General features: G+C 35.9%; 1 protein-coding gene across 1 annotated transcript in view; it reads right to left on the bottom strand.

Moving 5' to 3' along the window:
• Ten-a (tenascin accessory) overlaps nt 1–16,838 on the bottom strand; it is a 596,228-nt gene that overhangs the window by 44,944 nt on the left and 534,446 nt on the right. The window contains exons 31-34 of the mRNA XM_068225631.1: nt 6,304–6,445; nt 5,392–5,523; nt 2,460–2,717; nt 1,309–1,486 (exon numbers count right to left, since the gene is read on the bottom strand). Coding sequence (XP_068081732.1) covers nt 1,309–1,486; nt 2,460–2,717; nt 5,392–5,523; nt 6,304–6,445 — 710 coding nt within the window. The remainder of the gene's footprint in view (nt 1–1,308; nt 1,487–2,459; nt 2,718–5,391; nt 5,524–6,303; nt 6,446–16,838) is intronic.

Here is a 16,838-nt window from a genome sequence, read left to right as displayed (position 1 = left end):
GTAAAATATATAAATATGTGTATGTAAATGTCTCTAGATTTAGTTTAATCATGGCAATTATTTAAGAAGATTTATTTATATTTATATAAAGTGTTGTAAATATGTGTATATAAACATATCTAGCTTTAGTTTGAACTTGGTAATTATTTTAGGAAATTAGTTTTATTTATTTAAACATTGTATATAATGTTTTATTGAATCATCTATAATTGGGTAAATAACCTGTTGATGACAGATAAATATCTATCTATCTACTGGTCTAGGTCTCCTGGGCATCTCCACAAAATCATCCTCAAAATCCAATTGTAGAAAAGGACTTCTGTCAGATCGTATTTAATAACTTTAAAGTCCGTAACAGTTGGGTCGTAAGCTTTTTGTCTGGGACGAATGGAGTCATAAATCCATTAACCTTTTACGGCATAATTGGTAAAGAATGAGTAGTCGGGATAAACAGCTTTGTATGGTTGGGATTTTCTTCATGCTTCTTTCAACACTGATGCACATTGGCTGGGAAGTGTGATTTTGTGCTTCTTTAATGTACATTCAATTGCAATATGGACTGAGTCACATTCTTTTTGGGTGTGACCCTTTCTAGGAATTTCTGGAAAGACACAGCCCCAGTTTTCTTGGCTAGCTTCAACAAAGCATTGACATCACTACATTCCAATTGTGATAGGTGCATTCATTGGAATACAAGATCTTATCCAATACCGTGCAACTGATGCTACGGATTAAAAAAATAAAAATTCATTCAATAGCACTATTTGAGTATTCAGTGAGAGAGTTTACATCCCAGCATCAAAAAATAACTCAATTATCTTGTATAATTTAGAAAATAAACAGAGTTTTGTCAGTTGCGTGAGATTTATTAATTCTTATTAGTTCTTATTTATTAATGCTTCTAACTACAGTAACACTGGAACTCAGATTTCAGAAGCCAAATTCACTTCTGAGTTGTGCAGTACTTAACTGAAAGAAGATCAGTGGAGTTAGGCCACTTAGAAATCACTCACAGAAGATGACAGATTATCTATTTATGGTAAGTTACGATGCAACAGAGCACTGTAAGAGAGACAGTCATTCTTTTCTGGCAAAACAAGGAAACTGTTCTGAAGTCACCAGTCAAATTGCATCATCCTCAGCAAGAGAGAAATTCACAGAAAACCTTCTGCTGTGAAAGAAGAATATTACAAAACATATTTGACATGCACATCATAACTGAAAATAGTCATACCATTCAATGGTTTTGAAAATTTCCATAGCACATTAGCTATACACATAGAATGAAATACTATGGCTTTAACTAACCTGTAAGATGTTGAGGACTACGTCGAACATTTATTGGATCATTACCGTTAAAACGGTACAGATGTAATTGCGTTGGATTAGCAACTCGGTCCAGCACCCCCTCCCACATTGGTGACATCCACTGCCCAATTAGTGGGTCATATACTTTTCCATTTGGCATATGAACCAACGATGTAACCTAAAAGAGATAAGACATTAGCACGATTGCTTGTTTGAAAATATTGTGTTTCAGTTTATAATTTGTTTACAGAAATTTCTTTTGAGTGATTTTATATCATTGTATTTGTAGTGACTATTGTTTTGGAGACAGAATATGAACACATCTCAGGAGTTAAAAAAAACAGTGTTACACAGACATTTATCTTGGGTGTGTGAAGCGAAAATACTAGAAAGGGAAAAATAGCTCTCAGAATACCCTCCAAAATTAGACAAGACATAACAGTTTGAAATTGAAACTAGACTAAGAAAGGGAAGTGTAAGAACATATTTACTGTTGATAACTGTGATGGATATCATGAGGGCAGCAAAAGCAGCTTAATGAGGTACAATATTTAATACAATGTTATTCGCAGATGATATTGTAAATATCTGTTGATATATTGAAAGAAATTTAAATACTCCATTACTAAAGGTGCAGACAAACAGAAGTATGTACAATCACAAAGGGTAACAAATCTATTCAAGGATTTAATGTAGCATTTAAGACCACTACTGTACAGATATCTGTATAATGGCAATTTGTCAAAACACAATCCTGGTGTTTACTTTTGTAATCAAGAGAAAAAATCATTGTTATGAGTTTATCATGATCTTGAGAAGAGCAATGAGCAATCAACCAATTTTCTATAAATCAGATCTATACAGTATATATCGATTGCCTATAAAATGAATCATATTAAAATATAAGAACTTGTGAGAACTATACTTCATTTATATCTTTAATATATTATTCTCAATTCTTGCTAATTATTAAAATTCTAATAATGCAGCTCTGTTAATAAGAGAACTATTCCAAAAGGTTTGTAATCGATACTTTTAATGTTTGTACATTACATACCTTTTTTAGCATACCGGTACCTTATAGTTAAAAGTCATTTTCATGTTACAAAGATCATGACTATAAAAAAAAAAAGGTTGAAACTTTTTCTTACCTGATCCAACAACCCACCACAGAAGTCAACAGGTAAATACAAGTATGGGTTGGAGTCATAAACTATATGGCCATATGGTGATCGCATTATTTCCCGTATGCCTTCTCCATACTGATTAAAGACCATTATTGGTGTTCCACATTGGTCAGTAGCTACATAGTATTTATGGCGGTACACCTGAGCAAATATAAGATGTCCTCGATCATCATAAACAAGCGACATCAATTTTCCATCCCGAGGGCTGTAGATCTGGCTCACCTGTAATGAAGAATAGATGTATTATATTTGCATCAAGAATTAACATAATGAGCAAGAAACTCCACTATATTCACCTGAACCGTAATGTACACCTACATCTGACTGTAATCAAGTGTAGAAATGTGATTATACTGGAGAGCTTCAAATTAAAGAAGGGAGGCGGTGGGGGTAACTACATAGAGTTGTTAGACGTATGACTTTTACCAGAAGAATACAGTAATTCCTTCTTCATTCTGTGTACTGTACAATATATTAACCATACTCTTAAAATTCTACACTTTTGCATTTTGGGTTAAATATAATCCTAATAATTTCTCTTCAGTTTTAAATAGAATCAAACATTCTACCAACACCAAGGATCCACTAAAATGGTGATCCTAGTTGTCTTAATTATAGGGGACTCTATACTGGTTTGTCAGAAGCATATCTTACAAAAAGAAGAAACCAGTAGTGAAAATTGTGTGCTTTTGTTGGTATGTAGCAATTGAAATTTTTTTTTTTTTTGGTAGTTGTAGCCTAGTTATTACTTCAGCTTCCTGAGTGCTATTGATGGAAATTATCACAATCATATTCATGTCATTCTATCTGATGGGTCAGTGATGAAGCCCCTCCATCAAGTGCAGCCTTTGTATTTTTTTTTTCCCTTCCCAGGTTTAGCCATATCAACTCTTATCATGTCATTCCTCATCTTGGTGTTTCTCTCACACAGAATACTAATCTGCACCAAAATTCCATTCTAGGCCATTTATTTACCTCTGCACTGGTGATAAGATATTTTTCATTAAAACTTCACAGTTGTTCTCTAGATGGCTCTGTTGAGTCACCCTTTGCTTGTCGTCTGCTGTGCCAGTCTAGACTGTGATGGAACTTATATACCGCATGGCTTGTTTGTCTACGTACATAGTTAGTAAAAAAAAAAAGTCATCAGTTAGCAACTGATCCAGTTAAAGTATTGTGACTGGTTGAGCTAAAACTATGACTGAAGTGCACCATGAAGGTGGTACTGGTTTACAAGATGAGTTGTTTGAGTTGTTCGCTTGTTCCTTTGTTTTCTTATGTCCTTGATTATGAACAAGTATGAAAACCTGTTAGAAAGTGATAGTATCATAAATTAAGATCACAGTTATGTACATGGTGGTGAACATAACGATGTGCAATTCATTGAAAGCAATAGGAATGCATCAAGTCCAAAGAGAAAAGATGGAAATAGCCAAAGTGAACATGAACTTTCATCAGTAAAAAAAAATGTCAAAGTGTCAAGTTTAGTTACAACTAGCTGATGTACCTGTGCTTCGCTACGGAATTCTAAACTGTAGGCTATACAGAATTCTAGGTTAGGTAGTGTAAACATGAGCAAGATTGTATTAAGTTGCATAGCTCTTAACGTTGCCCTAGAAACACGACAGGGAAGTCACCAACGTCTTTTCTCATATGAAGACTGGGTTAGGGAATTTTCATTGTAATGGTAGGCCAGCTTGCCTACCATCAGTCACAATCAGGTTGGGGAGTTTTCATTATAATGGCAGACACTCATTCTCAGAAAGACTCTCTTAGTGGTTTTCCCAACTGAAATGAACATGGGTCATTACAATGACGTCAGTAGGAATGGCGCGATTAAAAGCAATGCTTTCATATGAAATACTCGATCAAATAAAAACCCAGACATTTTCTCACTTTTAACGAACAGTACTACGCTGCAGAACTAACAGCCCAAAGCTACAGAGCTGGAATGACCAAGATGCAGACATCCGTGATCCGTGAACAATCTTCGTCCTTTTTTCAGCGGGGGGGGGGTTCGAATAGTGGATAGTCCCAGGGCAAAAACTATGCCCGTTTACTTATCTGTTTCCTGGGAGTACCCAATGAGTCGGAAAATCTCAATTCACCACACTGGCGGGGGAAAGAACTATCTGACGTGGAGGCAATTTTTCCTCCAAGCCAGAGAAGAAACCACATCTTCACTGATAATTTGGAATAAAATGAATGCAGATTTTATAAAAGTGAAGAGGAAGAAGCTTTTCTTCTTGGACATAGTTTTATGAGCCTATATCCTAGGATACTCCGTTCTAAACTTAGCCTTTAATACTTGTCTATACCACAGGACGTGCTTGCAATGTTTACTTTTATTACATAACTTACGTTACATGGGTATGTCATTTCAGTAATAATTTTGCAGTGTGACCAACTTTAAGATGCACGAAATGTACTGTGTTTATCGATATTCTTCTTAAAACAAATGCATTGTGCTCACCAGAAACCAGGAGGAGTTTTACTACTAACATTTAAGTTATGTACGCCAGTCGGCTCAGAATACCTTAGTGCATGATAATCAGAATAAAGATGATACATTATCCAGGCATGATGATCAGATGCTGCTCTGTGATATGCCACCATTACTAGCAAGGCAGCATGTGGGCGAGTGACACATCAGAGTGCTACGGTAGCACACAGCCGAAGGTTAGCAAGCTAGAGAGCTGTATAGCCTAACACAGACGTTGCTCACAATTGAACTTACATTTCTTTGTTGAATTTTTGATGAGTTTTCATTAGGAGGAAATAAAATATCCTAGAGACTGAATTTTGTTTCAGAACACTATGCTCTCTTACAATTTCTGTAACTTATTTTCAGACACCCTGCATACTTACACACATTGTACAAACATTTATATCTTACCTCATTAGATCGATGGTGATTTGTATAGAAAAACTGAGTCACGTTTCCGTAATTGTCCTTTCTAGTCGCTAATCTGTCAAGGTGATCATAGTAGTAACGCACATCAAAACGTCCACGCTTGGTTGCTCGAACCTACAACGGAAACATGTTTAAATTATTGATAGTAGAACAAAAAAATGAAAGAAAAAGTACTGTATGATCTGGAATATATTTTGTATTGGGGATTCATCTGTATTATTTCTTGTTCTGTTTTGTTCTGTTCTTAACATGTCTTAAGCATGTACTCAATATGACCTAATAAGCTGAAAGTCTATTTGATGCGGTCAAGGAAATTAAAAATTCAACTCGAATGGCTCACATCAATTGTACAGGTCAAATGCCAGACCTGTAGCTCAAATCTCTGCCAACAGAATAAGAATAACCCAATAAGTAGAATTTAATGTTGCTAGAAATATGGTACCGATACAATATGACCCTTGGCAATTATTAAGCTAACATTTTTCATAAGGTTCATCATTTGAACCACCGTTCAGTTGGTAGGAAATTACCTCTCTATATGAATCAAGTATAAATTGATATTCAATGCTATCTGGAATTTTTTGTGATAATTGTTACAGCAATTACTTTAAAGACCTTTGATGTTTCCTAAATATGCTATTCAATCTTCTGAAGAAAATAGGGAAAATAAGTTTCTCATCTATATATGAAAGGAACTTGATGAACCTCAGGTACTGAGGTGTATTCAGTTTAAACTGACATAGAGTAACAGATATAGGATAGACACTTGTACGAAACAATTTTTTCTTCTGATGCTCTACAGTTTGCACGCACGCACACACACACGCACACACACACACACACACGCGCACGCGCACGCACACACACACACAAAATATATATAATAATACTCACTAGAAGTCCCTTGGCATTGTAGTGGAATCTTTCCTCTCTAGCATTCTGGACAACAAGGCCACGATTATCATAACGGTAAAGTCCTTCTCCAAACTTAACAATACGATCCATTACATTGTATTCCATTGGAATTGTGTTACCCCTGAAAGATATATGTAACTCAATGCAGACAAAGATTTAAGCCATACATGATGATCATAAAAACTTGAAGAAATATCACCAGAACATCTACATTAATGATATTGTCTTTCAGCACTATAAAGACTGTTTGGCAATATAAATAGAGCTGTTCTTGTAAATTATAAAGGTTCTGAAAGCCTTGTGAATTGGTATAGATTTTTGTTGGAAGTGGCTCGTACTAAATTCTTTCAAGCTAGTTCACTGTACAGCATAATGGGTAGCTTGTATTGTGATTAAGACTGGCAGTACAGTTTAAAATCAATCAGAATGGAATAATAATTTTGAACCCTTTAAGAATGAAGATACATTGAACACCCTCATAACTGCCCTTGCTGCCCATTTCCTGCATTGTGACTTACACAGTTTCCCATGCTTCCATGCTTTTGACTGTCATCTCAATCAGTCTCATGGCTTATTTATTTTAGTGATGATTTAAATACTCAGTTTTGATTAACTAGTTTTTGAAAGTTTTAAAGTTGAATGTATATGTATGGAACTGTAGAGATTGCTTATTTTGTATTTTAAAAATTGAGAAGAGGAAGAATAATGGCTTCATTAGTGAACAAACATGGAAAGCTTAAGAGAGCTTAACAGTATTAAACACCACTCGCATTTCACTTAATTAGAGAAACAGCGCCTGAAATGATGTGAGAATATATACCAGATCACTGATATTTTCAAGAAAAACAATAAAAAAATAACTTTTAAAACTAGAAACTATTTTTCACAATACACATATAGGACAGACACTTGTATACAAGAAACTCAAATGCAACAACTGTGAGACTTCATATACTGGTCAGATGGGCAGAAGTTTTACAACGTGGTACTTGGAACATGTCAATGCAATAAAGCATACTCGATATTCTGCAATGGGGCAACACATCTCACTACAACAATAATTTTATTTCCATTGAATGAGATATGAATATCCTAAAGGTTGCAAACAAAGGTGTTCTGCTCAACATTCTGGAGAATTGTTCCATTTATCTGGAACAACATTTTAATTCAATTTACAATCTTAATGAAATCTCAGAAAAACCAAGCATTTTATTCGATGCAATTATCCCTGAATATATCAAATACAAACCTAGAAAGAATAAAAATTCCAACTCGCCTTCCAACGTTCTACCACCCCTCCATTCCCTTCAGCACGCTAAGCATTTAGCAATGGAGCGGGATAGTTCTGAAATGGAAACACTACAGCTGTTTTGCTTAAAAATTGAATTTGAATGTCCAGAATTCTCTTCAAGAAATGCAAGACACAATTGAGAACATTAAAAAAAAATCTGTCAGCTATTTCAATAGAAGTTTACTAGCAAGTAAAAAGGTACTGAAGTACCAGTTATCAAGTGGAAACACAGTGCCTAAATGCTTTGTCTAAGACACCATGATGCGTTGGAATTCAAATTTCTATATGCTGTTTCGATTTGTTGAACTCGAAGAAGCTATCAGGGCCACTATAGCCGTTTTAGATAAACATCTGCCTCTAATAACTAGTGAAGAGGGGCAGGTTTGTTGTCAACTTTGAATAGTGATACCCCATTTGAAGCAAATACTAATTCACTAAGCAGAGAAGCATACTGTATACAACTGGAAGTTCTGCGATTGTGATGGTCAAATGCATAAAGGGTATTTGCAAAAAACTCGGCCAATCAGCTGAGTACATAGAAGCAGAGAGGGCCAAAATTGCTAGCCTTATCAAAGGGTTAGAAAAAAAGTTCAAGAACATTGAACTAAGCAGTACCTTCACTTTATGCACTCTGTTAGATCCACACTATAAATATGGGTTGTTTTTTTTTTTTTTTTGCTAGTTGCTTTACATCGCACCGACACAGATAGGTCCTATGGCGAAGATGGGACAGGAAAGGGCTAGGAGTGGGAAGGAAGCGGCTGTGGCCTTAATTAAGGTACAACCCCAGCATTTGCCTGGTGTGAAAAATGGGAAACCACGGAAAACCATTTTCAGGGCTGCCGATAGTGGGGTTCGAACCTACTAACTCCCGAATACTAAATATGGTTTCCAAGACCGTGTGACACTAGATAATGTCAAAAAGAAGGTGCGTAATTTAGTAGTGGATCTGACAGAGAGAAACTCCCAGATCAGTGAGAAGCAGAACAGTTAACATTCAGTCCTCACTTCCATCCATAACTGGTGTATATCAGCCTTCTTGTCCAATAAGTGCTAAGAGCATTTTCAGTGACATTATTAGACATAAATGTCCTGAAACCACCCCTCTATCATGAGTATCAAGGAAAAAGATTTGTATTTGAAAGATGATAACTCATGTAAATGAAGCAAAAAAACTAATTGTCCCTTAGACCAATGGATAAAACATCAATGTGTGTTTCCCAACTTAGTGTGGCCAAATCAGAGCCATGTGAAAGACCTTTTTCTTGAACTGGACTGACAGTTAATGACAGGAGAACAAGGCTGTCATACAGAAAGGTAGAAATGTTGATGTTCCTCAATGTACATATGAAGCATTAGTGCTTAAGTACTTTTTTTAATAAGAATGCGTATCATGTGAATAGAATAAGGAAGTGTAGTATAACAACCAATTCAGTGCCATGTAAAAAACCTATTTTTCCTAACTGGATTGGTAATTAATGACTGGAACAAAGCTCTCACAAAATAAACTTGAAATGTTAATGTCTCATAACATAAATGTCAATAATTTTTAACTTAAAAAAAATTGGACATCTTATGAATCCTCTTGTATTATTTTGATATTTATTTCTCTTATCAATAAAATGATCTTAACTCCTACTTCTTACAGTAGTGCTCACAATAATCCTACAATTATGTTATATGATGAACATGAATTCTGGATAATATTTCAATAATGGATTGGTTAATAAAAACCCTGGGTGCAAGAAAACATATTGACTAATTACAGACTATCTGTATAACAAATTTGTAAAATTTGAAGCCATCTCATGTCAGTTTCAACTCAGTTAATTTATAATTGTTAGATTCTTCAGTCTGCCAAACTAATTCTTAATAAACACATTTATAAACTATCTGAAAAAGAAAACATATGGTTAACAGAATTATACCTGAAAAAGAAACAACTTAATTAAAATAGAATGACATGCTTCGTTCTTGAAAGAACATCAGATTCTATTGACACAAGTGTGATAAATGGATATAACTTGAAAACAATATTCTCTCACCTATGGGTAAATAATGCAATTATTGAGCTTGAATTATTATTTATTATTATTATTATTATTATTATTATTTTACGATTATGATTGTTATCATTATTACTTGTAATGTATGGCTATGAAGAGTTACATCCAGTTAGTATTTGTATTATTACTACATCATATGTACATACAATACAATCGCATTGTTTGTGAGGTTATGTCATGAAACATGCACTGTATATAGACATTTATATCAGTTCAATTAATGTAGAACCTGTACATAATTTATTCTTACCTGTATATATAATTTGTGATCCAATACGAAATTGTGAAAGACACTGTAACTTCCAGAATGGCACTAAATCATGATAGAATTTTCTGAACATTATAACGATGTTGTTAGGCACTCGAGAATTTACGAGAAGGTATTTTGGTAATGTATCTTTCTGGAAGCTTGAAAACCTTCCCCCATCCTTGGTAACGACGAGTTATTGTTTAGTAGGAGTTTTACTGGTGAACATGTGTTTGTGGTTGACATGCAGTGGGTGCAGTCTCCATGTTGAAGTGATAGGCATTTGTTAAAAATGGGGGCTTTGTTGATGTGTGTATTTTGCTAGTGTCAGCACTGATTAACCCGTAGAGAGCCAGACAACGATATATCGTTGTTTCGTATATATGCGTAAAGTGCCAACCACGATATATCGTTGTTTGGTAGCGTGCAATTCTATACGAGTTTGTACAACTTGGGCCGTCAGATTGAAACATTTTATGTGTCCAGCCCATAGAGAATTGTCATTAGATTTTAATTACATTGCTAGATAGTGCATTAATTCATTCGTTATCATGCATTGAATTTCTAAAGTCCGTGTTCATCTACGGCATACGATCTCCATGTCGCGTGAGTAAAATGGCGACTAGCGGGAGAAGTTATTTTGTTAACGATGACGAACTGGCTGTATATCTTAACAATTTTTAGTAAAGAAGGGGATGATGAAGACTCAGATAAGGAATTCACTCCTCCAACAAGTGAGGAAGGGGAAAGTGTTATTTGGAGTGATAACGGCGAGTTTTCTGTAAACACTCAACCACGTGCTCATTGTCCGACATATTGAAAGTGGTAATGACCGTCTGAGTGACAGTACTGATGATGACAGCTGTACAAATACCCAACAGCAAAAATTTCATGTTTTCCATGAAATTCAATTAGGTCAAGATGCAAAATACCAACCCTCACGTGATTATTATGATACTCCTGGTCCGAGACACACCCCTTCGTCAGATGCAAACCTATAGAATATTTTTATTTTATTTTTCACGGCTCAGTTATGGAACCTCATAACTACAGAGGCAAACAGATATGAGAAATCATGTCTTGTCACCACATGCCAGAGCACAGCAGTGGCGCCCGGTTACATTGATTGAAATGAAGGCTTTCATTGCTGTTTTGTTGGAAATGGGTATAGCTAGAAGGCCGAGCTTATTTTCTTATTGGGTAAAAAACTCGCGTTATATTCCATGGTTTGGATATATGTTCTCAAGAAACAGATTCCAATTGATCTTGAGATTCTTTCATCTTGTGAACAATGATAATCTATCACCATCTGGTCACCCTGACTACAACCCATGTGCCAGGTTCGATCCCAATGTTGGCCATGCCAATTGTATATTACGATACCACTGTACATAATCTTAAAATACTCAAGATAAAAATGTGAAACTTTACATGTTTATTCATCTGAAATAGGACATTGCAAAGAAGTCATCAATATATATTGTTGAGTTAAATTTTCTGTTTTTTCCTGTTTTGTTTCTGATTTTTAATTTTTGGTGTTTGAAAATTGTTTGGAAAATATTTTTTTTCAAAATACTCAAGGGCATTTTAGTGTTTTAATTTAGTTCAGCAGTAAGAGTGTATTCTTGTTAACATTGAATAAAAATTTCAAGTCATAGTTATAACATTTGTGAACTATTTAATCCAAAGAGTGAGAACCTGCAAAATTCTCTAAATCTGTCTGGCATTCTTGGCATACTGTGAGCACCCGGGCCTGGCACTAAGAGGGTTAAGGTTATGTGTGTGTTTAATTTGTAAATAGATGTGAATAAATAACTGTACCAACTGACACCATTTCGTGTGCACCTTTGTGGATACATTACTATCAAATCACACTCAAATGAATTTAGAAATGTATAAACATTTATATTTATTTCTATTTAAATCCTTAAAAACTTGAAGTTTGGAACTTATCTTAATGAAGTCCTCATTTCTGAGCCCTTGGGTTATTATTATTATTATTGTCATAAATTAAGTTTCTTAAATCTGGTGTGGAAATTTAGCTATGCTTGGTCTAAATGTATGGAATTGCAGATTGTTACTTAATACAAGGGGGGATCAAATATAAAGAGGATTTTATTTTTTATTTAAATTAATTTATTGAAAAACACAAGGCAATTACAATTTATTTTTCCACATAGTTTCCTCCATTGGAAATGCATTTGTCCCAGAATTTTTTGATGCCCCCATCGTATAAAGAACAGGGTTGTGTCACCAGCCAGTTGCGCACAAAGTCTTCCACACTCTCGTCATCTTCAAATCGTTGCTCTCCTAGAGCTTGCTTTAAGTGGTCTGAACAAATGGAAATCACAGGGTGATAAGTCCAGGCTGTAAGAAGGATGATAAAGTGCAGTCCAGTGCATTTCCTGTAGCTTGAAGACAGTTAGAGCTGCAGTATGGGGCCGCGCATTGTCGAATCGGTTGGCCTTGTCATTTGCGGCGATATCCAACCCTCGCCTTGTTCAACAGCTTGCAGTAGTAAGCAGCATTGACTGTGCGTCATTCATACAAAAAAATCAATCAGCAAAATGCCTCGCCGATCAAGAAAAACGGTTGGAAGAACCTTGCCAGCTGACAGTCGAGTCTTGGCTTTCACTTGTGCTGCCTCCCCTTTCCTCTGCCATCCTTACACACATGCGTCCTTGACAATATTTAATCACCGAACTGTGCAGACAATCTCTGGCAAATTTCCGCCACTGTAACTCATTCACAAGCAAGAAATTTTATAATTATGCATTGCGCAGTGGAGGGGTGCACCTGTTGCTCCGACATAGTGAGCATTTCTGACAAACCGGCGGGAAACATCTAACAGCATGCTCTCCCCACTCCTAACGGTCCCATCTGAGTATAGCAGAAGCACGGGGCCAGTCCTACCAAATGTTTATGTTCAGGAACAAAAATCCCGTTCATATTTGATCAACCTTCGTATTTGATTTCATTCAAATTATGCTTCCATTTTATTCCTTGTTGTTGTTGTTATTATTATTATTATTATTATTATTATTATTATTATTATTATTATTATTATTATCATATCATAATTTAAATTGTTTTTGAAAACTATTTTGGGGTTGTTTAATGAGCTGTTAATGAACTGGCTAGTTTTCTTTTAATTAAAATGACATAACAGAAAAATTTATAAATGTAAAATGACATAAACAAAGAAGAAGGAATTGAAATTGGCACGTGGTCCTCTGGTGGCCCATTCAGAAGAAGAAGAATAATAATATTTCCCATTATCCAGCTGTAGCCGGGTAGGCGCAAATATGGTTCCTCTCCACTTTCTTCGGTCTTTCTACCACTCCTCCTTCAACACTGTGTCCCGTCCAGGTTTTTTTTTTTCTAATACTGCATTGGATTGTGTCCTTCCATCTCAATTGTGGTCATCCGCGGCCTCTCCTTCCTTGCATTTGCATTTCAATCACTTTTTTTTTTTTGGCAATCTTTTATCACTCATTCCCTTTATCTGCCCAAACCATCTTAATCGGCTCTTCTCTATTCTATCATTCATTTTTTCCACTCCAATTTCTTCCTGGATTTTCTCATTCCTTATTATGTCTCTTCTACTCTTCTGTATCATACTCCTCAAGAACTTCATTTCAGCTTCCTGTATTCGACTCTCATCCCTCCTTGTCACTGTCCAAGTTTTCGCTCCATAAGTTGTTATAGGTACGTAATACATCTTGTACATAGTTTCTTTTGCTTACATTGGCATATCTTTGTCCCATAACATGTTTCTTACCTATGATGGAAACAGCTTCCAGCTTGAATCCTCTTTCTAATTTCAGCATCCAGTCAAGCATTCTCCATTAATTCGTTCCCCAAGTATGTGAATATCTCCACTACTTCCAGGGACTTGTCTGCAAGTCTAATCTGACCTTTCCCTTCTTTTCTCCTCTAGTCATAACAAGAGTTTTACTCTTCTTTAACACTTATTTTCAATCCACATTCTTCGATATTCCCATTCACTACATCCAACTGTTCTTGAACATTCATGTCCTCTTCTCCCCAAATCACAATATCATCTGCAAATAACATCATGTTCATTTCTCTTCCTCCATATGCTGCTTTTGCTGTTCTCACGATCGTCGTCTTGGTCTCCTCTATTTCTCTTACCCTCCATAGCAGAGTCCATTATTCTCCTAGGTAACCTATCCTCCTTCATTTGGCTCACATGATCCCATCACCAAAGCTGGTTTATGCGTACAGCTTCATCCATCGAGTTCATTCCTAAATTAGCCTTTATCTCCTCATTCCGAGTACCCTCCTGCCATTGTTCTCACCTGTTTGTACCAGCAATCATTCTCGCTACTTTCATGTCTGTTACTTCTAACTTATGAATAAGATATCTTGAATCCACCCAGCTTTCGCTCCCGTAAAGCAAAGTTGGTCTGAAAACAGACCGATGTAAAGATAGTTTCGTCTGGGAGCTGACTTCCTTCTTACAGAATACTGCTGATCGCAAGTGCGAGCTCACTGCATTAGCTTTACTACACCTTGATTCAATCTCACTTATTATATTACCATCCTGGGAGAACACACAACCTAAATACTTGAAGTTATCGACGTGTTCAAGCTTTGTATCACCAATCTGACATTCAATTCTGTTGAATTTCTTACCTACTGACATCAATTTAGTCTTCGAGAGGCTAATTTTCATACCATACTCATTGTACCTATTTTCAAGTTCCAAGATATTAGACTGCAGGCTTTCGGCACAGTCTGCCATTAAGACCAAGTTGTCAGCATAGGCCAAACTGCTTACTACATTTCCACCTAACTGAATCCCTCCCTGCCATTTTATAACTTTCAGCAGATGATCCATGTAAACTACGAACAGCAAAGGTGAAAGATTACAGCCTTGTCTAACCCCTGTAAGTACCCTGAACGAAGAACTCATTCTACCATCACTTCTCACTGAAGCCCAATTGTCAACATAAATGCCTTTGATTGATTTTAATAATCTACCTTTAATTCCATAGTCCCCAGTATAGTGAACATCTTTTCCCTCGGTACCCTGTCATATGCTTTCTCTAGATCATTACAAGATATTAGAATCATACCGTATTGACGGTTTTCACTTTACAAAGGTGAAAAATGAGAGTATCCTCCTAATTCAATACAATAAATATTCCGTCATTAGACGGAGTAAACAAATTCAAACATGTTTCGGCTCGTTTGAGCCATCTTCAGTGAAAAATGAGGGGAGATTTGAAATAATTTACATAATATAAGTTGAAAAAATGCTAAAAAACATAATGAAGGAGCAAATGATAAAAGAAACAAAAGAGAGCCTAGACGGAAACAAAATTAGTACAAATATACAATATTTACATCAATATGCGGAGAAAAAAACAACTCACTGCGACAAAATTCAGTGAAAAGGTGTTAATTTAAAATTTAATTTAATTTAAAAATTAAAAGTTTCAATTATTATTTTAAATGAACATCTTTTCACTAAATTTTGTCGCAGTGAGTTGTTTTTGCTCTGCATATATTTGTACTAATTTTGTTTCCGTCTAGGCTCTCTTTTGTTTGTTTTATCATTTGCTCCGTCATTACGTTTTTTAGCATTTTTTCAACTTATATTATGTAAACTATTTCAAATCTCCCCTCATTTTTCACTGAAGATAGCTCAAACGAGCCGAAACATGTTTGAATTTGTTTACTCCGTCTAATGACGGAATATTTATTGTATTGAATCAGGAGGATACTCTCATTTTTCACCTTTGTAAAGTTTCTCTAGATCTACGAAACATAAACACAACTGCCTATTCCTCTCGTAGCATTTTTCAATTACCTGGCGCATACTGAAAATCTGATCCTGACAGCCTCTCTGTGGTCTGAAACCACACTGGTTTTCATCAACTTCCTCTCAACGACTGATCGCATCCTCCCCTCCAAGATGCCAGTAAATACTTTGCCCGGTATACTAATCAATGAGATACCTCGATAGTTGTTGCAATCCTTCCTGTTCCCTTGCTTATAGATAGGTGCAATTACTGCTTTTGTCCAATCTGAAGGTACCTTACCAACACTCTACGCTAATTTTACTACTCTATGAAGCCATTTCATCCCTGCCTTCCCACTATACTTCACCATTTCAGGTCTAGTTTCATCTATTCCTGCTGCCTTATGACAATGGAGATTTTTTTATCATCCTTTCCACTTCCTCAAGCGTAACTTCACCAACATCATTTTCCTCCTCCCGATGAGCTTGGCTGTTTGCAACACCACCAGGATGATTTCCTTTTACATTGAGAAGATGTTCAAAATATTCCCTCCACCTCTCCAGTGATTCCCTGGGATCTATTATGAGTTCACCTGAATTACTCAAAACACTGTTCATTTCCTTTTTCCCTCCCTTCCTAAGATTCTTTATTACTGTCCAGAAAGGTTTCCTTGCTGCTTGACCTAGCCTTTCCAGGTTATTACCAAAATCTTCCAACGACTTCTTTTTGGATTCAACAACTATTTGTTTCACTCTGTTTCTTTCATCTACGTACAAATCCCTGTCTACCGCGGCCCTTGTTTGGAGCCATTTCTGATAAGCCTTCTCTTTACATTTACAGGCTGCTCTCACGTCATCATTCCACCAAGATGTTCGCCTTTTTCCATCTTTACACACAGTTGTTCCTAGGCATTCCCTTGCTGTTTCTACTACAGCATCACTGTATGCCACCCATTCACTTTCTATATCTGAACCTGCTTACTGTCGACTGTTCGAAACTTCTCACTAATCATATCCATGTACTTCTGTCTAATTTCCTCGACCTGGAGATTTTCTACCCTTATTCGTTTGTAGACAGATTTCACTTTCTCCACCCTAGGCCTAGAGATACTTAGTTGACTACAGATCAGATAGTGGTCT

The sequence above is a fragment of the Anabrus simplex genome, chromosome 1 (genome assembly GCF_040414725.1).
Source record: "Anabrus simplex isolate iqAnaSimp1 chromosome 1, ASM4041472v1, whole genome shotgun sequence".
Lineage (NCBI taxonomy): Eukaryota > Metazoa > Arthropoda > Insecta > Orthoptera > Tettigoniidae > Anabrus > Anabrus simplex.
Note: the sequence above shows the minus strand (reverse complement) of the source record. Positions and strands in the feature narration are given on the sequence as shown.